The 25,491-nt window shown below is 54.0% G+C and overlaps 2 protein-coding genes across 2 annotated transcripts in view; one reads left to right on the top strand and one right to left on the bottom strand.

The window, feature by feature from the left end:
• FAM110A (family with sequence similarity 110 member A) overlaps window positions 1-25,491 on the top strand; it is a 331,582-nt gene that overhangs the window by 9,616 nt on the left and 296,475 nt on the right. The window lies entirely within an intron of this gene.
• On the bottom strand, window positions 175-14,425 carry SCRT2 (scratch family transcriptional repressor 2). Its single transcript, XM_034947262.4, has 2 exons — window positions 12,871-14,425; window positions 175-3,044 (listed from the first exon to the last, which is right to left on the bottom strand). Exons 1-2 carry the CDS (start codon window positions 13,001-13,003, stop codon window positions 2,254-2,256), a joined length of 924 nt encoding a protein of 307 aa, XP_034803153.1. The 5' UTR covers window positions 13,004-14,425; the 3' UTR covers window positions 175-2,253.

Below are 25,491 nucleotides of genomic sequence, written 5' to 3' on the forward strand. Positions count from 1 at the left end.
AAATGCCAAGGGACCCTTGGGGCTGTGTGACCCTTGGTGGCACCTACAGGCTGGTCAGGCTACAGAGAGGAAAAGGGAGTGGAAAAGTAGTATCTCTCAGATGCCCTCCCCTTCTTCTCATTCCCCCCCTTCATCCCCACCCCTTGCTCCAATCAGAAGGTCTAGAGGCGATGGTGAGTGGCCAAAGTCCCTTTAATATCCCTGAATTGCGTTACAAGTAATACTGCTGGAGGTGGGGAAGGGATGGGGGTTTGGGGGTGAGTTGGGATAGGACGGAGGAGGAGCGCCAAGCGCTCATACAAAATATGGCCAAAAGGCTTAGCATGCATGGAAAATTATTGCTGTCAGAAGTTCCTATTTACAGGGTCAACACCCTCCATAATTGCTTCTGCTACCCCTCTCCCTCCCACCATCCCTGCAGCCTCCCTTCCCGCTGGGCCTGGAGCTGAGCAAAGGCCCATTCACCCCTCTGGAGCCCTAGGGAAGTGCCCCTGCTGCAGGGGTGCCTCCAGTCTCCCCCCTCTTTTGTGGCTAAGAGGAGGGGAGAGAAGGATCTGAGAGTCCAGGACTCCTGCCCCCAAGCTGGGTGCAGAGCAATGGGGCAGAGGCGTGTGCTTAAAGCGGAGGGGGCCAGGGCCCGTGCGCATGGAGGTGTGTGCTTCGGTCCTCGCCCGGGCATGCAAAAGCGCAGCGGAGGAGGTAGTGGCGGCCAACGGGCGGGTGGCTGGCAGCCCGGCCCCTCTGTCCGGGAGAGTTGCATAGACATGGCCGGGAGAGAGCGCCCCTCCCGGGGAGCAGGCCAGAGGCCCCAGCGGGTCCGGGGCTCAGTCGGTCCCTGGAACCTGGGGTCCCTCGGGAAGAGGAATAAACAGGAAACAAATCGAGGAGGCTCCTCTCTCCGGGCCGCCTGGAGTGGCAGGGGAAGGTTCAGGAAGGTGGGGACCTGCCCCACGCCTGGACCTCCTGACGCTCCCTCACCCCCCCCGTTGAGGGTCAGCAAGCTGCCCCCCCATTCTCGAGTCCCCTTCCTTAGCGAGTGCAGGCTCTGAAGAGGGTGGGTTTCTCCCGAGACGCGGGGGTGTGTGTGGTGGGGGCAGCCCTCTGTGGCCTGTGCTGTCCCTCTCCTTGCCTGGCTTCCTGACCTCCCAGTCCAGCTGGGGAAGCCAGACGGTCCCTGGGTGAGGCCAAGAGATTAAATAGAATAATAAATAGATAAATAAATAAATACACAAATAAATAACTGGAAGGACCCAGCCGGATGGGGGAAGGGCATTGGCGAGGTGCTCCAGACCTCCCCGTAACAAGTAAGGAAGGGGATCTGTGGCCCTGGGGATGGGGGAAAGTGCTCAGAGAATCTGGGGGTAGGGCAGCTCCAGACTGTGGAAGCCCAGGTTGTGCCGGGGTGAGAGAGGGGTTACATTAGGGGGCAGGGCCCTGAAGTGCCCCTCAAGCCCCCTCCAGGTTAGGTAGACTCAGAGGGGTGAGAGCTGCTAGAGAGGTGAGGGCAGCTGGAGCTGGGGCTGGGAGTGGGTGATGAGATCCCCATGGACTGAAGACAGTAGGAAATGTGTGTGGGAGTGGGGTGTGGGGGGGGGTGTGTGTGTGTGAATGGCCGGACCTAAGGCCTGAGCATGGATGGGATCAGGGACAGATTGGAGACTTCAAGAAGGGTGAAGATTAGATCCCCAGATGGACACACTCTGGGAGATTCAGCAGAGGCCAGAGGGATGGTCTGGGGTTGGATTGTGGTCTCAGGGCGGCAGGGCCTGCGTCCAGGTATGGATGGGGAAACTGAGGCAGGTGTGGGCGTCAAGGGTATAGGTTTGCGGCTTTCATTGGGGGCTCCAATAGAGGAATGGTCAGAGAGATTCAGCTGAGAAGCGAGAGAAAAGATCTAGAAGTTAGAAGAGCAGCGCGGGGTCTGGGAGGGAGAAATTTCCGGCTCTGGGGCGCGGGAGAGGTGCGGACCTGGTGCCTGAGTTGGGAGCCTTGAAGGCGCGGACAGGGGGGTCAAGGTCCGAGGGATGGCCGGAAAGGATGAAGTGGGTCGGGGGAGGCCGGGGAAGACGGTGCTGGAAGTGAGTCGTGGGTTTGGGGGTTGGAGAGAAAAGTTCCGGGCCGGGCCGGGGGTCCCCACGAGAGGGTCATGGGCAGGGAAACGCAGCCGGGGGTGGGCGAGGGCGCTGCGGGCGCAGGTAGGGGGCCCGGGGCGCGTGGAGAGCGAGTTCCGGGCGCGAGGGCGAGGCGGAAGGCTCAGCTGGCCGGGCCGGCGGGGGTCGGCGGGGGTGGCTCGGCCCCCTTGACGCAGGCTGCCTCGCAGTGCTTGTGGAGGTAGGACTTGAGCGCGAAGCTCTTGTCGCACTGGCGGCAGCGGTAATGCTTGAAGGCCGAGTGCGTCTGCATGTGCGCGCGCAGGTTGGAGCGGTCGGCGAAGGCCTTGCCGCAGTGCGCGCAGCCGAACGGCTTTTCGCCGGTGTGCGAGCGCATGTGGCCCTGCAGCAGCCAGGGCCGCGAGAAGGCCTTGCCGCACACGCCGCACTTGTGGCGCAGGTTGTGCGTGAGCACGTGCATGGCGAGCGCGGGCATGGACACGTAGGCCTTGCCGCACGTCGGGCACTTGCGCGCCAGCTGGCTGTCCAGGCTGCGGTGCGTCTGCTTGTGGCGGCTCAGGTTCGACGACGTGGCGTAGGTCTTGCCGCACTCGGCGCACGCGTGCCGGTGCCCGCCGCCCGCCTGCGCCCCCGCGCGCCCCGCGCGTCCCCCGGCGCCCCCCGCGTCTCCCGAGCCCCCCGCGTCCCCGCCGCCCCCGCCCCGCCGCCGCCGCGAGCGCCCGTCGGAGATGAAGAAGGCGTCCATGGAGTAGCTGTCGGTCACTGCCGCCTCCCCTCGGAAGTAGCGCGCCGACAGGCTCGACTGCGGGCTTTCGGGGTCGCTGTACTCCTCCGGCGCCGCCGGCGGGTACGCGGGCTCGGCCGGGGCCAGCTCCAGGCCCGGCTTCTGGTCCGCATCGTAGCTGCTCGGGGGCAGGCAGTGCGGGGCGTACCCTGGAGGGGGCGAGAAGTGGAGGGGCGGTGAGAGGCGGTGGTCCTGGCACCTTCCCTGAGACACTGGGGGCTGGGCTCCCTGGAGAGTTTCTGGCAGACAAACTTTTCATCCTGGCACTTGATGGGCAAGTGATTCCATTGTTCTGTGATTCCACAGAACAATGAAGGTTAGGTCCGTTTGGGAGGTTTCCCAGCTGGGGAGTGGGATTTGACCTTCTCCTGGTGACCCCTGAGACCTGTAACCACTCCTCCTTCCCTCCTCCCCATAGCCTCCACTGAAGTGAGCAGGTGGAAGAGGGTTTTGTAAGGGGAAACAGGGTTCAGGATGTTCAGACTTTTAGCTGGGTACTCTGGTCAGCTTTCGTTTCCCACACAGCCTGGCTGATTCAGCTTCCAGGCCTTTGCCTCTCATCTGGAGTTTGGGATGGACACAGGGTGAAGTCTGTGTGCCCCTGAAGGCAAGGGTGTGCCCTTATTTTTACCTCTGTCCCTTCAGCAGCCAGCACAGGGCCCTCTGCACACAGAAGTCATTGTGGATTATGGAAGTGGATGACTTGGAAGCGGGGGGCTCTGTGGTTGGATGTAAAGGGGGATAGTGATAGTGGCAATTTTTTAATCTGGGGAGAGGAGATGCCCAGCCTCTCCGCACCCTATGTCTCCCGTCCCATCTGCCTGTGGTCTGGAGGTCCCCCTGCTTCCCACTCCGGGAACCAGGCCTGGTACTCAGGTCCCAGAACGTTCAGGAGTGTTGTTTCAGACTGAGTTAAATACCCGTCAGGCACTCCCAGACCCCCCTCCTTCTCCTTCTGTATTTCCTCACGTTGTAATTCCTGGTGATGATAATAATAGCTAATATTCACTGAGCACTTACTGTGTGCACCAGGCTCTGTGCTAAGTGCTTCGCTCCCATCATCTCACTGAATCATCACAAAACTACTCTCATCACAGATAAGGAAACTGAGGGACAGTGTGGTGATGGCACTTGCTCCAGGGGTGGAGCAAGGATTGGAATCCACTGCCCCCTTGGTTTCCCACATACTGGGAGGTCCTCCAGGAGGGGCTGTGGCTGAGCTGTTCACCCTCCCATTCCCAGGGCCCTAGCTAGTGGGCACTTAATAAGTATTTGTGGAATGAGTGATGATGATTTGCCAGGCCAGCCTCACTCCCCAGCCTAGCAGGACCTGGTATAGACAGTCCTATTCACCTGGTCTCAGGGCAGGTCTGCATCTCATGTGTCTGGGGCCATGGAAGGGGAAGGGTGATTTGGTTCTCCAACACAGATTCCAGCTGAGTGCCTTTGGGTGGGTTGTGCTTCAGGTCCTTTTTTTTTTTTAAATGGGATTTATCTGGAGGGGTGACTGATCACGTAACCAGTGCTTTGCATGTTCTATTATTAAAGAATGACATATTGGATAAGAGTAAAACTTTGGTGCCAGACGGCCTGGATTGTTTTGGCTCTACCATTCCCAGGGGTGTGACCTTGGCCAAACGATTTGGCCTCTATGTGACTCTACCGTTTCAGTAAGGGGTCTGCCAGTAAACAGTATATAAACAAATGATAACCAGCACTCTCAGAGCACTCCTGTGTCAGGCACTCTTACGAGGGCTTTCCACACGTGAAAGCATTCTACCCCCGTGATGCACAAGGTGGTACCGTTTTATAGAAGAGGAAACCAAGGCACAAGGAAGTTAAGTAACAAGCCTAAGATTGTGCAGCTCATAAGTTAGAGCCAGGATTCCAGCTCAGTGGCTGGCACATTTTAAATCCACCACGCATGTTGGCTGTTATTATGAACAATAATAACAATCTCCCCAGATGGGTTTCTGTGCCGCAGCTTTCTTGGCATCTGCCCCAACACATCTTGCTGCTCCTCTCTGGGCCTCTGTTTCCTCACCCAGGATGTGTAATTTCTGTTTCACGTTCTGATGGGAAAATATCTGGAGCATAGTAGGAGCTCAATCAGTGAACCAGAGCGTTCTCCATGAGGTGCTCTGCCCATGGCGCCCTCTGCTGGTGGCCCTCAGCGCTGTTGACTTTACTCCTGTTGCCAGGGGCTCTTTATGAAGAAATAGGGGTGCCTTTAACAAAGGCTGCTCATTTGCCTAGGGAGGGATGCAGAATTGTCCTCAGGATAGGAATTGTGAGCCCAGACCAGACACCCAGTCAGTGGATTTTGGCATGGGTTGAGAGCATCCTATGAGAGTTTGTGTGGTCATGTTAGGAGGAAGTGGTTCTAACTTGCTTTGTGACTGTGGCCAGGTTGCTTAACCTTTCTGGGCGGAATCTATACATGACAAAGATTGACTGGAATGGTCTAAAGACACTTTCTGCATCATGGCTGAATCAGTCCCTCCATGATGCTCTTTGTCCCCTCCACTCCCAGCTCCTCCAATTCCACCCCGTTTTCCTCAGATTCACAGATATCTCCCTAGGCAACCTTGGGCAAGTTACTTAACATCTTTCTGCCACACCTGTATAAGGGAGTTCATAATAAGGTTGAATAAATGAATGCATGTAAAGTGCGTAGTACAATGCCTGACACATAATAGCTGCCCTCTTGAGCTGTTATTATTGTTGTTGGTAGTATTCCTGTATTTCCTGGTGATATATCCTTCTAATCTGCCAGGGAGTAGGAGATACACATGGGTGTCTTAGGCTGCTGTGTGACCTTGAGCAAACCACCTCACCTCTCTGAGCCTCAACCCTGGAGACTCCTTTAGGACACTAAAAGCCATACTTTAACCTAATGCATGGAACCCAGACAGGTACCTTCCTCTGCCCTAAGAGTGACTATAGAAGGCTGAGATACCTATGCTGCAACTGACAGGGTGAGACAGGACTCTTGTTTGGGTTCCCACAGAGATAGGGATGAGCTGGGATTCAGAGAAAAGAGAATCTCAGATGAGATCTCTCATCCTAGCCCTTGAATTCAGGCCTTGCCATGTGACCTTGGGTAAGTCGTATAACTTATCTAGGCTCAAATCCTCCATTTGAGGAATGTGGACCAGAGCCACCCCTGTCATGTAGGGATAGGGGGAGGGCCCAGAAATACTTTGGAGATGTGCACATGTCACCTGGAAATGACTTTGGTTTTCCCTGCCCAAGAGTCTTGATATTTTAGACTGAAGGTCCAGAATCTGTCTTTTTAAAAATCGGTACTCAAAGGAGTGGTGAAAGGGAAATTTATGAGAACTAAGGTGCTGGGCCCTCTGCAGACACTGTCTCATTTAGCTGCCTGACCCCCTGCGGGGATGGAGGGGGATGTGTAACAAATACTGCTACTGCTACTGCTGGTGCTTCCAACTAGCACCAGCCTCCCTGTGAGCCAGACATTGCCCTGTGCCCAGAGGCCCAGAGAGGGGAGAGGATTTGCCCAAGGTCACTGAGAGGGAGGCGGCAGGTTTGAAACCCTCCAAGGCCTGTGTTTTTTCCAAAACACCAGAGAGGGCATGGAGACTTTGCTGGGGAAGAGATCTTCAGTTGGTAGGGGAAGGGGTGGTGCATTTCCTCAAACACTTCCTAGTTAGCCTGTGGTGGGGTGGGTGGGGGCACGGGGTGGTGGGGGCATGGAGAAGCTGTTGTGGAAAATGCTTCAGCCTCTTGTAAATATTTGTAAATCATACTTAATAACAGTAATGCTATCACTTACTGAGCACTTACTTGGTGCAAGGCATCCTGCTAAATGCTTTGTGCACATTGGCTCATGTCTAAGGTCACTTCCCTCCATGCCCTTGTTCTGCAGAAGCTGAAGCCCAGACAAAGGCCTTGACCCACCTCAGGTCACAAAACAAGTTCTCATCAGAGCTGGGTTGGCCTCCTTTTCTTTCCTTTTTTTCAGTCCAGGACTCCTTTCCCCAGTCTCTCCCAGACTCCCAAGGTGCCAAACTTTCTCCAGGGAATTCCTAGCCTCAGCCTCTCCTCTCTCTCCTACAATGGGCAGAAAAAGACAGGGGCCTGGTGGTGGGCCAGCTTCCCAGGCGGCCCACTTTCCTGAGGAGGGCTGGGCCCTGCTGGGTGGTGGGGGCTGGAGGGGCTGCTGTATGGGTATATTTAGAGCTGCTTCTTGCTGTGCCAGGGCCTCGGGCCTCGAGAATCAGCTCCAGCCAGCTGAGCAGAAAGCCAGGTCTGTCAGCAGCAAAGCGGGATAAAAATAGTTTCTCCTGTCTGCTCACAGAGCTGGGCAAAGGGGCTGGGTACCTCCCCCTCCCCTTATTATAGCATCTTTGTTAGCGGTTCCCTGGGCACTGGACCAGAAATGACACCCACCTCCTCCAAAGGCCTGGCAGCTGGTACATCTGCCCACAGGGAGGAGGTCCCTGTGCCCAAATGAGCAGGGGACAGAGCGAGGTCTGGCCCAACATGACCAACGCTGCACGGCTTGGGGCTGATGCCCACTGACCCAGGCCCAAGGAACTTTGAGAGAATTTCAAGGCTTTTCCCCACCACCCCCACCTCTTGGAATTCCCCATATTCTGGTCTTTCCTGACTGTGACCCAATTCCTGTGGCCTACAGGGAGGTCCAGAGCTCTGCAGGAATCAATAGGAAGGATTTTTCAGGGGGGTATGGAGATGTGGCTCAGGGTCTTCATTTGCCCAGCCTGGTTCGTGGAGTTGCCTCCTGCTCCCTCGGGGGGCATCTCCAGTGGGCCCTTTCTGGGCCTCCTTCCGGAGACAGGGTGTGTTGCGCAGTGCCCCACCTCTTCTCCCGGCCTCCTGCTTTCTGCTCTGCCGCCTCGCTCTCTAGAAGGGTGCACTCAGAGGGCCCATTCCAAACCCCTCCCTATCCAAAGGCTGGCCTGGCAGTAGACGCTTCACTTCAGGGGAGTCCACAGCTGGGAAAGAGACCAAGAGGCCCGAGGGACCCCATCTCTCCCGGCAGAGGGCCTCCAGGCTGTGGGGGCCCCTAAAACCTGTGGATGTAGCACCCACTAGGGAGGTGTGACAGGGTGCACCGTTTATGCTCTTGTGACTTTGGGCAAGTCACGGCCTCTCTGTGACCTCAGTTTTGCCTCTGTAGGTTGGAGTGAATCCTCCCCTGCGCCCCCCTGCCCTTTGCCCACTGTGGATTTGTGTGGCCAGAGAGTGTCTTTGGGATGTGTAGATTGCTGTACTGACATAAGAGACTTGGTGTACTCTCTGGCCCTCCTTCAGCAATCAAAGACTGAGACTATCTAAAGTGTGGAAGCTCAGCTCAGGACCCTCACGTCCCTCTCGTAACCCCAGGCTTTAGAGGAAATCAGGGGTTCCCAGATTCCATATCTCACATGGGCCTCATCATTCCACACTTCCACTGAGCCCTGTTAATTCACAGGAATATTAGATTTCTGGGTCCCTAGAAGGTCAAAGCTGAAAGAGATCATATTCAACCGTTTGATATTATGAAAGGAAAACGGAGGCTGGGAGGAGAGGGGAGACTAGGCCAACGCCACACGGAAGGCTAATGGTGAGTCTAAGACTTGAACTCAGCCCAGCCTTGAGAGCGGATCTGGACAATGACCTTGGACTGGAAACTGGGCCTGAATCTTGATTCTGGACCCAGCACTTTGCCCTGGACCTGTTCATAGGTATTGAAATTTGAAATTGGACCTGGATTTGTCCTGGATAGCAGACCTGGACCTATAACCTCAGACACTGACCTTGGACCTAGTCCTTGGACCTGGTCCTATACCTGAAGTTTGACGTAGGCATTGGACTTGGACCTCAGATCTGTACTTGGATGTTGGACTGAATGTTGGACCTTGACCTAGACTTTGAACCTGGGCCTCTGACATGTCTTTAACCTGGACCTTGGACCTGGACCAAGGCCGAGTTATCAGGGAAAGGGGTGGTTAGAGAAGACTCAGATGGGCCTGCTGTGTGTCCGTGGGCACCTCCCCAGCCTTCTCTGTGCTCGCTCTTCCAAAAGACTGGGGAAGCCCTTTTGCATTGCTGCTCCCCAGAGGAGCTTTCTGAGGTGTGGAATGGATGTGTGGCAGCTGGGGACATTGGGCCGGGCTCCCGGGCTTGGCCTGGAGCGACTACCCGGCACCATCAGAGGGAGTGAGAGGAAGTGGGCGCTGGTTTAATGTGGTCAGCTAGATAAGCCCATGGGTAGAAGTAGGAGAGTTTCCTCAGCTTGCTGGGGGAGGCTTAATGTAGCTGCAGAGGGCAGACAACTGCGTTATTGGATTGGCATTGATCCCTCATCTGCCTGGGTTGGATGCACTCTGAGAGGGCAGGAGGGCAGGACAGGGCGGGGATGCAGAGGAAGGGGGGCCTGGCTCCAAGCTGGGGTTCGGAGTTAAGGTGGAGGGGAGGCAGACACTCCAGAAGATATTCTTGGCAGGGGCCCACAGAGACCACTGACGTGCATGTGGGTGGGCCACCTTCTTTGGGGTGGCTGAGAGTCCCAGTATCCTTCAGATGGGGGCCCCGGTCTGTGGGGAGGGCTTGGTGGAGTTGGAGGGTAAGGTTAGCAGAGGGTTAGGATGATGTAAGTTGGCATCTCCCAGAAAGACTGAGTCTGTGCTCAGAATCACCCAGGGGAGAAGAGGGGAAGGGAAAGCAGTGGAGGAGCAAGAGAGGCATCTTACTTGAGGGGACAATGAAATTAGATCTATTCTCTCTTATCAGGGAGCTCTGCATAGAGACCTGGTGCTTTCCCCATTTGAGGGGCTCCCCTTCCCTATTTTGGAGTTCTGTGGGCTTGGGGGGACCCTGGAGCACAGACACACTTGCTGCACCCTCTGTTCTGCCTGGTGGTAGAGGCTGAAAGGGAGTAGGAAGGCAAAGAAGAGCATTGCTCGTGTGTGTGTGTGTGTGTGTGTGTGTGTGTGTGTGTGTGTGTGTGTGTATGGAGGAGGAGTCCTCCAGGAATTCTCCAGCATTCTCAGGCATTCCCAGAGCTGGGGTACACCTCTTTAATTTGGGGTTCTGCATCTTTATCAGCTAGGAGCTTGTGGTTTCTCTGACCTCCACATTCACAGGCTCCCCCAACCCCTGCTCCCCCCACCCAGGTTTCCCTCCCGCCAGCCTCATCCTGACCCTGCAGCCCGAGCTGCAGGAATGGCTTGTAAGAAGATCTTTCTAATAACTGGAACTATCTCCAGCCCCAGGCCTCCCCCGCCCTCCCTCCCTCCCTCTCTCCTTCCCTCCCTCCCTTGCTTCTCCTCCCTCCCTCTCCTCATCTTCCCCCCCTCCTCTCTTTCTCCTTGTTTACCCAGCACACTTACACACGCTGAGAGAGAAAAACGTCGGCTCAGCAATTTTTCACACTTCCCTCAAATGCTCAGCAAGGTTATTTCCGGCAGAGCGGAGACAACGGGCCACCAGGAGCTGGCGGGCTCTCAGCAGACCCCCAGCACCCTCCACCCGCCCAGGGAATAAGGGATCCCTCACTGCCCAGTCTGGCCACACCCCAGGGAGGGAAGAGGCCCCTGAAAACAAGACAAGGCAGACTTTGTATTTCCCAGTCATACCTAGGCTTGGTCTCTGGCACTGACCGTCCACTGCAGACACTGCCAAGGTGGCCAGGCCAGGGTGCCTGTCCTCACTATGGGGTAGCCTACAGAGACCAAAGCCAAGAAAAGTGCCCGATCCCAGAAATGCCGCTACCCTCAGCCAGGTGGCGTATGTTCAGTGGAGCCCTAAGGAAACCCTGACAGTGGCCTCCCAGCATCCTGTGAGACCCCTGTGCAGGCATCTCCAGTGCCTGACATTCCATAGTTGACCTTCACAGAAGCTGAGCTTGTCAAAGTTGGAAGGATGCTTAGTTTATGCCATCAAAACTCTTTCACTGCTGGGGAGGCTGAGGACCAGAGAAGGGAAGGCACTTGCCCAAGGTCACACAGCAAGTGAGAGATCTAGAGCCCAGGCCTCCAAGTTTCAGGCCAGGTTTCTGGCTATCAGCACAGCCTCAGGATTCCTGAGAGGTGAGGGAGTTGGTCTGGAGCCCCATGGGGAAAGGGACAAAGACAGAGGTGGTTCTAGGGTGTTAAACCCGGTGGAACCTCTGCAGAAACACCCTGCTGGTGGCTCTGCACCCGCCCTGCTTCCCACTATTCACTCAGGGGCTCCTTTCAAAGCTTTTTTTTGGACTGAATTCAAGGCAAGGCATTCTCTTGCCTCCCTCCTGAGGAACAGCCTGCAGTTTTGGCTGTGCATGGGAAATTCTCTGGGCTTCTCTGGGTTTCCTCAGCTGGCCTGGGGACAGGACCAACGGGGCTTCAGGGGGTGGAATCCCAGAGCTTTGTGTCAGTGTCACTCCCTTAAGAGATCCATATCCCAAGCTTGCAGATATTTCAGTTTCTACCAGCTTTGAGCGCACACTCCCCAGCTTTGGCATGGCCCCAGGTCCACCCTCTGTCCTGCCAGCCCTCAGCCCTGCTCAGCCATGTCCCTGGGCTTCTGTCCTCCACCTCAAGAGGCCCTGTGATCAAGAAAAGAGGACAGTAGAATAAGGGACATGTGGGCAGAGGAGAAGGGGTTTCTGTTAAGGGTCTGGGGGATGCCAGTGGATGAGGGGCTGTAGCTGTATCCCTGATCACTCTGTAACTTCTTTGACCTTGATGAGGTCACAAAGCCCTTTGCCCAGCACTCTTTCTCTCTCTACCTGGTGTGGCAGAGTGATGGAATGTGGGTGAAGTGCTTGGAAATCCCAGAGGTGGAAGCCCCCATCCTCCCCGGCTCCTGTCTTTGCCATCTCAGTTCCCCCCTCATCCTCAGTCCTTTCTTTTCTCCTCTCTCAATCTCCCTCTCTCTCTCTCTCTCTCTTTCCCCACCCCCATCTCTCTCTCTCTCTCTCTCTCTCACACACACACACAACCCAAAGCTGCCACATGTGATGTCAGATCTCTCACTACCAAAGGGACACCTCCTCTTCAGACACCTGCCCTGGTGGGGGCCATCAGGGGAGAACCCCTTTGTGATCCCCTTGGTGGAGGATGGGATCCACAGAAGCAGTCTCCACTTTCCCCTGCCTTCCAGAGATCACCCCCTTCTGCACCTGAATGACTTCTCTTGTCCCTCAAACCCTTGTCCCTGCAGGAACTTGTTCTGAGAAGAGATGGAGTGTGTGTGTGTGTGCGTGTGTGTGTGTGTGTATGTAGTGAGGAGGGGGCTTACGAGGAGCAGCAGGGTTGGTTCTGGAGGGGGTTGAGAAGCTGGGGATGGGGAAGGAGTGCAATCCAGGGGACCAGGAGCCACTTTGGGGGAACCCCTCCCAGAAATCCTCTCTTTCTTGCAGTCCCCAGGACAGGCCCAGCCTTTGGCAGGCATGTGGCTGAGGGTAACAAAAGAGTTATTGAGAGAGGGGGTCTGAGAGCACTTGTGTGACATCGGCAGGGGAGCAGGTTTGAAGGGAGGGAGGGCGCCCCCAGCCACCCCCAGGGAACCAACCCTGTCTCTCCAGGGACTGAACATCCAGGGCCCTTTACCTTCCCCCTTCCCAGGCAGCCAGCTTCTCTTCCTCAACGGGGGAGAGGGAACCCTCAAACTGCCTTGTGCCTTAGTGCCCAGCACTGGCCTTTCACGAACAGCCCTCTCTGTGTTCTCTTGCCACCACCCCCTCACTCTAGCCCTATTTGAGGGCCACAACTTTCAAAGTCCCGGCTGGCGCGTGGCTGCGGGATGGGCCGACCCCGCGACTTTCCCTTTGTACGACCTAGCCCCTGCCCCGCCCGCACGGCCCTTGGAAAGCCCGGGAGGAGCCCACGGCCAGAGAGATCTCCTCCCGGGGGTTTCCTGTCGCACGCGCCCCTCCTCGTGGCCCAAGCTGGGGAGGGCCCCAGCTCCCCTCGCCTCTTCTCCCAACCCCCCCCCACCCCCACCCCGCCGGGTCCCACTCACCGTTGTCCCCGGGAGGCCCCCGGGCGCCAGGCAGCACGTAGGCTGTCTCCAAGGGGTGGTAGGTGGGGGCCGGCACCCCGCTGCACTGGAAGCCGTCCCCTTTGATCTTCTTTACCAGGAAGGAGCGCGGCATGGTGCGACCGGCGGGGGGCTCGGCGGGGGCACTTGCGTGGGGCCCCGGTGGGGGGAGGCGGCCAGCCGGGCGCGATTGGCTGTGTCCGCGCGGGTTTTCAGCACTGGACAGCTCCCGGCGGGCTGGAGTGCGGGAGGCCGCTCGGAGCCGGCACCGGTGGCGGCGGCCGCGGCTCGGGCTCGGGCTTGGCGGCGGCGCGCAGACAGGGGATCGCAGGAGCTGTGCTCAGCACTCCGGCTGCCGGCTTTATATGGGACGCAGGCTGGAGGAGATCAGGTGGTCCCCTAGCAATGGAACTGTTCAGCGCTCTAATCCATCAAATGTCCCCCAGGACAATCGCTCCGCACACGTTCCCCTGAACCGGCGGCGGTGGGGGCAGGCCAGGAGCAGGGAGCAGCGAGCAGGCAGGAGGGGAGAAAGTGAGGGCGAGAAAGGCGCAGAGACAGAGAGAGACGGAGAAAGGGGAGTGAGGGGGGCGGGGAGAAGAAGAGAGACTCGGAGAAAGACAGAGACATACAGGGAGAGAGAGACGCACACGCGGAGAGAGGTAGAAATAGAAGCAGAGAGACCAAGATAAGGACAAAAAGACACAAGAGAGAAACACAGAGAGAAGAAAGACAGAGATGGAGAGAAGTAGCAACACACACACACCCACAGGAGGAAAAGAGAAATCCAGGCACACAAAAAGGAAGCCCCCCCAGGGATGCAAAGAAAGGGAAAGAAAAGTGCAAAAGCGAGGGGGAAGCCGAGGGGAACGGAGGGAAAGCGGTCCCGAGCAGGCGGGGTTCAGGCACATGGGGCCACAGGGAAGGGGATGCAAAGAAAAGAGTGCGCACTGGCCAGCAGCCACCCTCCCGCCTCCAGTCCTCTCCCTCTCCCCCAGTTCTGAAGTGGCCAGGGTGGACACTCAGCTTTCACTAGAGTGAGTCTCCCCTCCCCCCTGCTCGGGCTCCCACTGGAGCCCCCTATTGGGTTTGGGGTTCAACTTTCTTCTTCCAGAACTGGTGGGGGAGCAAGTCCCCCCACGCCGATGCCTGGCCTTGCTCAGTTGGTCCTGTTCCGGTGCCTAGCTCAGGCGGGCGCTGCAAGAGGAAGTGAAAATCGTCCAGTAATTAATTTTCCTGCTGCCGGGGGGTGGTGGTTTTGACACATCCGAGGCAGTGTCTTTCCCTGAAGCGGGGAGCAGACAATAGAGACACGTGGACTGCGAAGGGAGAGGGGGGAAGGGAGGGGGAGCGGGGCTCCTGCTGGAACTCTTTGCAGGTCAGCTCCTTTGTCTCTAAAAGGATCTGAGCAGACCCGCCACCCCCAGTCCGACCCAAACCTGGGGGAGCCCCCATATCTTGGCAGGACCAAGGAGCAGGAGAGCTCAGCCCCCTGCCCAGAGGGTGCTGGGCAAAGCCCCATGGTGGCGGACCTGCTTCAGCAAGTGTGGGATGGCCAGTGCACAAGAGTCCCAGAATCAGACTCTAGGAATTCCAGGCTCTCACTGTCAATGGAATTCTGTTTATGAGATGCAAGGCTGGTGGAGTGGGGATGTCCTTTTGGGACTGGGTCATCCAATACCAGTTTGCAGGCTAAGACCTAGAGAGGGCTTGGAGGTGCTTGAGGTCATGCAGTGAGTCAGCAGCAATTGCCAGAGACCTCAGTGGCCTCCGGGCACCACTGAATCAGGGCCTATCATGGTCCTTGAGGTGTAGCCCAGAAGTCTCAGAATAAAAGTGGGGCCCCTCGTGGTGGTTCAAGCCTGTAATCCCAGCATTTTGGGAGGCTGAGGCAGGAGGATCACTTGAGGTCAGGAGTTTGAGACCAGCCTGGGCAACATAGTGAGACCTTGTCTCTACAAATAGTTAAAAAAAAAAAAATCAGCCAGGTGTGGTGGTGCACACATGTGGCCTTAGCTACTTGGGAGGATGTGGTGGGAGGATCGCTTGGGCCTGGGAGTTCGAGGCTGCAGTGAGCTGTAATGGCACCACTGCGCTCCAGCCTGGATGAAAGAGCGAGACCCTATCTCCAAAATAATAATAATAAGAAGAAGTTAGAGTTTCCAATGCAGGATCTGTTGGCCTTGAATATTTTCAAAAGACATAAAGATGCAAGGATGTGGAAACAGAAGTTTTACCATTGAATTTGCCCTGTATGGTTTTAGATTGTTTTCCCTGACCCAAATAAGGAATTAAGGCAGTTTACTCCCTATATATAAACATTGAAAAACATTGCAGGTCCAAAAAAATGGGGGCCCCTGATCTTGCCAAGGCCCTGCATGGTCTGGAGGTCCCCCACCATCTTTCCTGTTGCATTGCCTCATATCTTGCCCATGGGAATTTTTTTTTTTTTTTTTGAGATGGAGTTTCGCTCTCCTTGTCCAGGCTGGAGTGCAATGGTGCGATCACAGCCCACTGCAACCTCCGCCTCCCAGGTTCAAGTGATTCTCCTGTCTCAGCCTCCCGAATAGCTGGGATTACAGGATGTGCCACCATGCCCGGCTAATTTTTTGTCTTTTTATCAGAGACGGGGTTTCACCATGTTGCCTATGGGACTTTTTTAAACCTCTGTCACTGAGAGTTGAAGTGACCACACCCTTGACTCATGGCACGCCCATGCTTCTCTGCTCCAGCCATAGGCGCCTACTGGTGCTTTGGGCTTGCAGCTCTCTTGACCTGCATACCATCTCCACTGCCCAGAGTCCTTCCCTGCACTTCACCCTAGGAAACCCCTACTTGTTCTCAAGACTCAGCCGAGGGGTCACTTCCTCCAGGAGGTGTCCCTGACTTCCATCATTGCAGACTGGGCCAACTCACCCACTGGTCCCTGAGCTTCATGAGGACAAAGACTCTCTCCCATGTATGGCCTAACACACTCTTAACAGTGTGCCTGAGGGTCTTCTAGCTCCCCTACTTATCAGCCATAGGTCCTTGGACAAGTTACTCAACCGCTCTGTGCCTCAATTTCCCCACTTATAAAATGGGAATAATAATTGTCACTACCTAAGTGTTGTTGGGAGTGTTAGAAGAGTTACTACATGTAAAGGGCTTGGAATGGTGACTGGCATATGGTAGGAGTTCAATGCTTGAGGGTTCTATATATGCAGTTTTGCCTGTAGCATGCAGCACTCATTTGTTACATGTTAGTGGGATTCTGTGGAATGAGTGGTGAACTAGGCATCTCTGGTCCCTGCTTTCTTGCAGCTGATCTTGCAGCTGTCCATTCATTGAGTGGATGGACACCAAACAAGAAAATCCTTAAATCAACAATATATTTTCAGATAGTTGTCCAGTGCTGTGAGGAACATAAAACAGGGGGAGATGATGGAGAGTGATGGTGCCTTTAGGCAGGGTGACCAGCAAGGGTCTCCTGGGAGAGGTGGCATGTGAACCTAGACTTGAGCCAGCCATGGAAGGAGCCCAGGAAAGAGTGCTCCAGCCAGAGGCTTCACAAGTTCAAAGGCTCTGAGGCAGGAATGAGCTTGGGCAGCTGAGGACAGCAAGAAGGGAAGGAAGATGAGTTCAACACGTTAGCAGGGCCAGACCCAGAGATTACTCCATAAATCCCAAATGAATGAGTGAATGAAAGAATGAACGATTGTAGGGGTGAGATTCAGCCTATAACTATAGCTTACAACTGTGACTAAGTAGACCTATTGGTTGGAGAATAACTTTTCACTGTTTACATAGAGGAAGTTGCTTATTTGTTCAGTCATTGACAATTGTGGTATAGCCATATTTTTTAGTTTGTGCTGGGTACTTGGATCTCTGTCCTCTAAGGGTGCCTAGTTCACTGTGGGTAAATAAGGCAAGTGGGTGTCATCTAGCTCACCTCCACCTGCCTGATGGTTCTACCTCTCCAACCTCTCATCTAAGAGATGGCAAAACGGATCCCAGAGTCCTTAAAAAGGAATATAGGTGACAGCAACTTGGGACAGAGCTGGGACTGGACTGTTCTCACTGGGAAAGATAGTGATCCACCCCTTAACTGATCAAAGGAAGCCCCACAGAAATGATGTATTAATAGGTCCTGCAGCCCACTAGTATCGGGTTGAGGATAAAACCCCAGGTCTCTGACCACAAGTTGGAAGATAGTGTGGGTGCATTTAGCAGATGAGAAGAAGCCTTGAGCCCTGAAGATGAGGTTCCAAAATACCTTCAGAGGGGAGGAGACCTTAAGTATGGATGAAATACACAATGGCCAGCAGAATTTCATCACTAGGACACCAGGAAGGGCCTTCTGTCCCCCAAACCTCCCCCAACCCCAGCTTACTGGTTTCAGGAAGTTCACTGTGGGGAATTAATTTCTCTAAGTCACATGAAATAAGGAAATAACTTTTATTCCCAAGAATGTTCGCTGCAGCATCAGAGATGGTAATAAAAACCCTGGGTTGGAGAAAGCAAGGAGAGGGTTGTGAAGAAGACGTTCACTCCATGTAGTATTCTGCAGCCATTAAAAATTCTCATATGGGGAGATAAGCTTATAGAATGTGTTAAGTGAGGGGTGCAGAATACAGAAACCTCTCACAGCACGTTCACAACCATGAACCAAAACAAAAATAAACACACACAAAAGAGTGAAATAAGGGTCTGGAACTATGGGGTTTCCCTCTCCCTTCTTTTTGTGTTTTCCAAAAAGATCATAAAATATTTCAGTTCAGCCAGGTGCAGTGGCTCACGCCTGTAATCCCAGTACTTTGGGAGGCCGAGGCGGGTGGATCACGAGGTCAAGAGATTGAGACCATCCTGGCCAACATTGTGAAACCCCATCTCTACTAAAAATACAAAAATTAGTTGGGCATGGTGGTGCGCGACTGTAATGTCAGCTACTAGGGAGGCTGAGGCAGGAGAATCTCTTGAACCCAGGAGGTGGAAGTTGCAGTGAGCTGAGATCGTGCCACTGCACTCCAGCCTTGTGACAGAGCGAGACTCCATCTCAGGAAAAAAAAAAATAGTTCAACAAATATTTATCTTGAGCACTTGCTAACTGTCACTTACTTCCAAATAGAAGAAATGCTGAAGTCTAGTAAACCATGTCAGGATATTCACTATTCATTCTTCTGACTTTTGGGAAGATGGCATTGTGAATTTCCCCAGTGGCAATAATAATTATTAGTACATCGCCAGCAACATTACAGAGCCACCCCACAGGCCTGGCAGTGTGCTAAGCACTTTCCCTTTGAAGAAGGTGACCTTGCCTGGGGCTTTAGATTGAGGGATTTGGAGTCAGCCTATTTTCAGTTTAAATTCCTGCTCTGCCATTTCCCAACTGTGTAATTCTCTGTGCCTCTGTTTTCTCATCTGTAAAATGGGTGTATAAATTGGGCCTGTCTCACAAGGTTGCAGTGAGGATTAAATGATAATATAGGCATCAAGTGCTTAGAGCAGTGCCTGGCACACAATAACTTGATAAATGTTGACTGTTGCTATTTACATATCCTCACTTATCTAAGCCTTACCATGGCCTCATGGGAGAAGGTGCTGTTATTGAAATGACTGGTTCATGGCTACATAGTCACTGTGCAGAGGAGCTAAAGAGTGTCCCATGTCTTCATGGCCTACTGCCTTCCTGCCCAGGAGCCCCAGGTCTTGGCATAATAGGTCTAGCTGGCTGCAGGCTTAGCCCTCTCTGGCCTACCTCGTCTGCTCTGGCATCTTCCATATTTCAACTGTGCCCTGCCCATCAGGAAGAAGGGCAGTTCCCAGGGTCTAGGTGTGAGTCTCAGGGCTGCGTGACCCTAGGTGGCTGGCAGAGCCACCCTGGGCCTCACCCTGCACATCCGTAAAGAGGGGTTGAGGCATCCTATGATTCACTGGCTTCCCTCTATGGGGTCAGGAAGGAGCACTGACCTGGGAGTCAGGAGCCCAGTTCCAGCCCTGCTTCTGCTCCCTTTGCCCTCCCCTTTGGGCCCCAGCTTTCTTGTCTGTCAAATGGGAATGGGACAAGATGGTCCCTGAGCTGCTGTCCAGACCCGGTAATGGAATTCTGTATGAATTCCAAGGAGGAGAGTAGCCACAAATGCATCCGCTCCACGCTGATGGGGCTCTCTCTCCGGTAAGCTTCACTTACTCTGCCGTTTCTCCAGTGTATTTGATCAGACCCACCTCCTCTGAGCCAAAGAAAAGAGGGTAGGAGAAGGATGAAACAAACTCACAGCTCTGTTCATTCAGGCTCATCACAGAGATGACTTGCCCAAGGGCATGTGGCAGGTCCTCTGAAATTTGAGGAAGGCTGTGTTCTCTTTTGTGTCACTTTGGTCCTCCGGGAAGCAGATGTGAAAATGGAGGTGTAAGTGTAAGAGATTTATTGAGAAAACACCGTGGGAAATGGAGGAGAGCCTTCAGAGAGGGATGCAGGTCTGATACTGTGGAAGGAGAGGTGGAATAAAGAAAGATTGGGGAAGAGGAGCCTCAGGCCACGGTGCAGGTCTAAGGAAGTCCTAGCCAACCCAACAGGGAGCTCCTGTGCACAGATTTCCTGTAGAGGAGTCCCATGCTCGACAGAAGGGCAGACCCTCGTTTCCCACCATGCTCAGTCATCAGCCGGCCTGTCCTGGAAGAGTGGCTGTGCTGACAACTATGGCAGATTGCGAAGGTGTTGCAGCTGGAGGCTCTCAGTGACTGTAGTCCAGAGAAGATCTGAGTGGCACCTCCCTAAGGCTGCCACATGTTTTTCTTTATTCATTTAATAGACACTTACGGAACTCTGGGCCATGTGCCAGTTACTGATCTACGCACTTTACAAATATTACCTTAGTTAATCCTTACCCTCGCCTTTTGAGACAGATGGTATTTTTAGCCCCATTTTACAGAGGGAGAAACTGAGCACAAAGAGGTTAAGGAAGTTGCCCAAGGTTTCACAGCCAGCAGGTGATAAGCCACAAATCCAGCCCAGGCAAGCTGCTTGGAGGCCGTGCTCTGACCACTCCACCACACTGCCTCCTCTCCAGCTGCAAAGGCCTTGGTAGCAATTTCTGGGACCATTTCCATTCTCATTTTTCATTGGCTCAGGACCTCACAGCCTTAACAGGAAGGGGCCTACTGTGGTGGCTGGGGGCATAGCAGGGTCCCAGCTCCCCCTGAAGCTTCTACCTTGCTCCCTCAAAGACTTCCACCTCAAAGCCTTTGCATATACTGTTCCCACTGCCCAGAGCGCTCTTCCACCCGCCTCCTTGCCTAGGTAACCCCTCCTCCCATCACTCCCTTGCCTGACCCCAGGATCTAGCCCAGGATAGGGGTGATATGTAGTGGAAAGGAGCTAGTTGACATTTACTGAGCACTTATTATGTGCTAGGAGCCAAGTCCAGCCCTTTACATAGATTGCCTCACTTAACCATCATAACAACCTGTGAGGGTGGCCCATGGCTATCCGCATTTTACAGATGAGGAAACCAAGGCTCACGGATGCAAGGTGACTTGCCCAAGGAGACCCAGCTAGGAATCAGTGGTGTCAGTATTTAAACCAGGCTGCCTGGCTACAAAGTCCTGATCTTAAACCATGAGTCCTTCCCTCTAAGAGGGCAAAAGATACCAATGCTAGGGTGGGTAGGTGAGGGCCCTCCAAAGAATGTCCCTCCCCTTCCCCCTGCCAGGGCTGACAGCTCCTTGAGTGGGATTCCGGATCTGCTCCATTCATTGCCGCACCTCCATCGCCTACCCAGTGCTGGGTAAATAGTAAGTGCTCAGTAAATACATCAATTGAATGAATAAACTAATGAGTGAAAAACCTTCTTGCGACCCGCAGTCACCTTGGTCCCCTTTGACCAGAGCCAGGTTGACGTGTCAACCGTCAAGATTTCCCTCTGTTTTGGGTGATAATTAGATTTCTATCTTGACTGTTACAGACATTGGTATTCCTCCATTAAAATGTCTTTCTTTCAGGCCAGGTCCGGTGGCTCACGCCTGTAATCCCAACACTTTGGGGGGCCGAGGCGGGTGGATCACCTCACCTGAATTCAGGAGTTCGAGACCAGACTGGCCAACATGATGAAACCCTGTCTCTACTAAAAATACAAAAATCAGCTGGGCATGATGGGGCGTGCCTGTGATCCCAGCTACTCGGGAGGCTGAGGCATGAGAATCGCTTGAACCTGGGAGGAGGAGGCTGCAGTGAGCCAAGACTGCGCCACTGCACTCCCGCCTAGGTGATGGAGTGAGACTCTGTCTTAAAAAAAAAAAAAAAAAAGAAAGAAAGAAAAGAAAAAAAGTCTTTCTTTCAAAGTTGGAGACATCCCTAAACATTCTAACTCCTGTCCCTGACAAGGTCCCATCTTAAGCAGGTCTCTGAAACCTCTGGAAGAAGGAATTGGCTGTCAGGAGTCTGAGCACCAGGCTGCCTGCGGGGTCAGGGTATTTGGGGTGGGCCTCTGGCATGGTTTAGCAGTGGGCTGGCCAAAAGCCCCTAGACAAGAGCCCACCATTCAAGCAAGTGGGATAACTCAGCGTTTGGGCCTGGGTCACCCTGAGCCAAGTTTTATTTTTTATTTTTATTTTGTAGAGGTAGGGTCTTGCTCTCATCCAGGCTGTAGTGCAGTGTTGTGATCATGGCTTATGGCAGCCTTGAACTCCTGGGGTCAAGTGATCCTCCTCCCTCAGCCTCCTGAGCAGCTGGGACTACAGGTGCATGCCACCACGCCCTGGCTAATTTTTAAACTCTTTGTAGAGATGGGATTTTGCTATACTTCCCAGACTGGTCTCAAACTCTTGGCCTCAAGTGATCCTCACGCCTCGGCCTCCTAAAGTGCTGGGATTATAGATGTGAGCCACTGTACCTGGCTGAGCCAAATTTTAATCCTGGCTCTGCCTCTTCAAGCTGGTTGGCCCTGGGCAAGTTACTTTGCCTCTTTGCAGCTCTATTTCATCTCTGTAAACAGAGGCCAGTGGGAGCACCTGCTAAGTAGGGCTGTAGGGGGCTTCAGGTATAGTCAGCCCTTGGTAAATGGGAGCTCTACTTGAAGGGCCTTTGAGATAACAGCATTGTCTCCTCCCCACCCCCATTTGACAGTTGTGGAACCTGAGGCATGGGACAGGGAAATGCTTTCCCTGGAATATTCAGGCTCCCTGCCAAGTCAGGATGGGCTTCCTCACTCCAAGGTGGCCTCTCTTGCCTCCCTCTCTTCCCCACCAGCCGAGCTCAGAACCATGCCTGGCAGATGCTGAGGTGGCAATGGAGCTGCAGAGTTGGCATTTCTGGGCTCCCAGGACTCCTGGCACAGAGGAATCAACCCCTCTCAGCAGCCCCGGCTCTGCCTCCTGCTCCCTGCCTCTGCTCATATACCAGCTGGGACTCATCAGCTTCTAGAGAAAGCCAGGAGGTGGCCCAGGTGCATGGAGGCAGGGGGCTGTCAATATTGACCTGTGCTTGACCCCAGACTTTGCGGGTGGACAGGTTGCTAAGGAGTCAGAATGTCCACATGCCCCTAGTGCTCACCTTCCTAGCCTCCCATCTCACCTAGCTGCAGAGGGGGAGGGGGAGCACAAGAGTTGAAAGCGTGGATGATCTGGGTTCACTTCGGCTGCTTACCAACAAGTTACCCAGCCTGGGGAAGTTTCCCATCTTTTTATCTCAGTTTCTTCAACTGTTAGATGAGGAAGTTGATACTAATGGCTTATCTTGAAGGGCAGATGGAAGATGAGTGAGGTGTTTGCACACAGCCAGTGCTCAATAACATTGGCCATTGTTAATTCTGAGGCTATCCTCTTACAGTGACCTCTTGGGCCTTTCAGCCCCAAGGAGCCTCTCCTCTCTCTGACTCCTGTGGCTCTAACTGTCAAGATCCTGCAATGAAATTCTTCTGGAACCCTATCCAGACTGTGAACTCTTCAAGGGCGGGGACCCCATACAGGTGCCCCATTATAGGCCTGGTACACAACAGGTGCTCATGAAAAGGCCTGCTTGGCTGTGATACTACATGAACTTACAGAACCCTCACAACTACTTTTGGAGGCATATGACATGATTATCCCCTTTTATAAAAAGGGGGACAGTGGGTAACATCGAGGTTAAGAAATTGCCCAAGCAGCTGGGCGCGATGGCTCACGCCTATAGTCCCAACACTTTGGGAGGCTGAGGTGGGTGGATCACTTGAGGCCAGGAGTTCAAGGCCAGCCTGGCCAACATGGCGAAACCCCATCTCTGCTAAAAATACAAATAATAATAATAATAATAATAATAATAATAGCCAGGCATGGTGGCATGCACCTGTAATCCCAGCTACTGAGGCTGAGGCATGAGAATCATTTGAACCGGGAGGCAGAGGTAAGAGGGGAGCCAAGATCGGGCCACTGCATTCCATCCTGGGTGACAGAGTAAGACTCTGTCTCAAAAAACAAACAAACAACAAACAAACAACAACAACGGCAACAACAAAAAAAAAACAAAAAGAAAGAAAAAAATTGCCCAGGGGCTCACAGCTATAAATCTGCAGATATTTATTGTGACCTGCCATGTGCCAGACACCGTGCTAAGAGCTGGGGACACAGCAATGAACAAGACAGAGACCTGCTCTCATGTGGCTTACATCCTGCTGAGCCAGGAGTAGGTAGATATGCCAATGTCCTGTCATAGAAAGCACCAGGCAGGGAAATGGGCAAAGACAGAGAGAGGTGGAGGCCGGGCGCGGTGGCTCACGCCTGTAATCCCAGCACTTTGGGAGGCTGAGGCGGGTGGATCACAAGGTCAGGAGATCGAAACCATCCTGGCTAACACGGTGAAACCCCGTCTCTACTAAAAATTTAAAAAGTTAGCCGGGCGCGGTGGCGGGCGCCTGTAGTCCCAGCTACTCGGGAGGCTGAGGCAGGAGAATGGCGTGAACCCGGGAGGCGGAGCTTGCAGTGAGCAGAGATTGAGCCACTGCACTCCAGCCTGGGCGACAGAGCAAGAGTCCATCTCAAAAAAAAAAAAAAAAAAAGAGAGGTGGAGCGAGAGCCATTTTAGATAGGGTAGTCAAGGAAGACCTCTCTGAGGAGGTGACTTTTTTTTTTTTTTTGAGACGGAGTCTTGCTCTGTCGCCCAGGCTGGAGTGCAGTGGCGCAATCTCGGCTCACTGCAAGCTCCGCCTCCCGGGTTCACGCCATTCTCCTGCCTCAGCCTCCCGAGTAGCTGGGACTACAGGCGCCCGCCACCGCGCCCGGCTAACTTTTTGTATTTTTAGTAGAGACGGGGTTTCACCGTGTTAGCCAGGATGGTCTCGATCTCCTGACCTCGTGATCTGCCCGCCTCGGCCTCCCAAAGTGCTGGGATTACAGGCGTGAGCCACCGCGCCCGGCCGAGGAGGTGACTTTTGTGTAGAGTCCAGAATGCAGCAAGTGCTGGGTGAAGCCTCGGGAAATCTGCTTTAGCATTGCTGTGGCAGATTCAGGGTGGAATCCAAGAGACCCCAGGACTGGTGGTGCCTAGAGCCCAGTTGCCTAGATCAACTTCAGTGTGGGTAAATGACTCCCCTGCCCCAGCGAACTTACCTTCCTGGAGCAGTTAAAAGAACAGGGCACATGACCTAGATTCCCTGAGCTTCACTTTTCTCATCTGTAAAATGGGGATTGAAAAGCATAGCTTGCAATTCTGAGAGCTGAGTTGATTAACAGAGATGGTCCATGTAAAATGCTGGGCTCAGAGCTGGGCTGACCAGATTCACCTAGTCCTTGGTGGCTGGAGTGGGCAGGTGACCTTCCTTTTGGCCGTCCAGCACCCTCCAACATCCTTGCTTCTGAGACCTCACCTCCCACTCATGGTATCATTGCTGGCCTTCCCAGCCCCGTCTTGGCCAGCGGGCAGTCAAGTGACCCAGATTAGCCTCGTGCCATTCTGTTGCAAGTGTGGTGGTTGCTACATTGAGTGTCCAGAGGTAGCAAGGACTAAAGTCCTAGTGTCAGCATCCAGCGTTGGTGTCAGCAGCACGAGCTCTGTCTTGGGGACCCGTGGTGTCAGCAGTGAAGTCTCCCTCAGGCCAGGGCTTTGGTCTGATTTGAGGGCTTTTTTTCTTTTCTGGATATGAAGCCTGTAAGCCTTCTGACCCTCCTGGAGATCCTTCAGGCACGTCTGCAGCCATGGGTCCTGGATGATTTAGCAGCTCACGCCATTGTCTGGAAACTCCACTGGCACTATTTTTCTCATGTTCAGCTGGACGCTCTCTGTGCACAGACTCCACCCTTCTGGCCCAGATGGCCCCTTGGGGATATGCACATACCAAGTTCTTTCCACTGTCCTCACTTTGAGGGCAGGGGCCTGGGTTGTTCATTTTTGTGTCCCCAGATCCTAGCACAGAGCGGCTCAGAGGAAAGGCTCAATGCATGTCCATGGTGTCAACAAATCAGTGGCACAGGATACAGTTTCCACACATCTCCCCATCCTGGTTGCTTCCCCGAACCATTTTCCAGTCTGTCAGTGTTCTTCTGAATACACAGGACCCAGAACTGAGCACAAAACTCCAGAAATAGGTGAATGGAGCTGAGCAGAATGAAACTGTCACCTCCCTTACCGTAGATACCGGACTTCTAATTACATGA

This window comes from Pan paniscus, chromosome 21 (genome assembly GCF_029289425.2).
Source record: "Pan paniscus chromosome 21, NHGRI_mPanPan1-v2.0_pri, whole genome shotgun sequence".
Taxonomy (NCBI): Eukaryota; Metazoa; Chordata; class Mammalia; order Primates; family Hominidae; genus Pan; species Pan paniscus.

Bases quoted from the DNA above. Each gene is read 5' to 3' on its own strand.
- SCRT2 (XM_034947262.4), bottom strand. From the start codon at position 13,003: ATGCCGCGCTCCTTCCTGGTAAAGAAGATCAAAGGGGACGGCTTCCAG. The intron at 3,045-12,870 runs GTGAGTGGGACC...CGCCCCCTCCAG, and splicing joins GGGGCCTCCCGGGGACAACG to GGTACGCCCCGCACTGCCTG.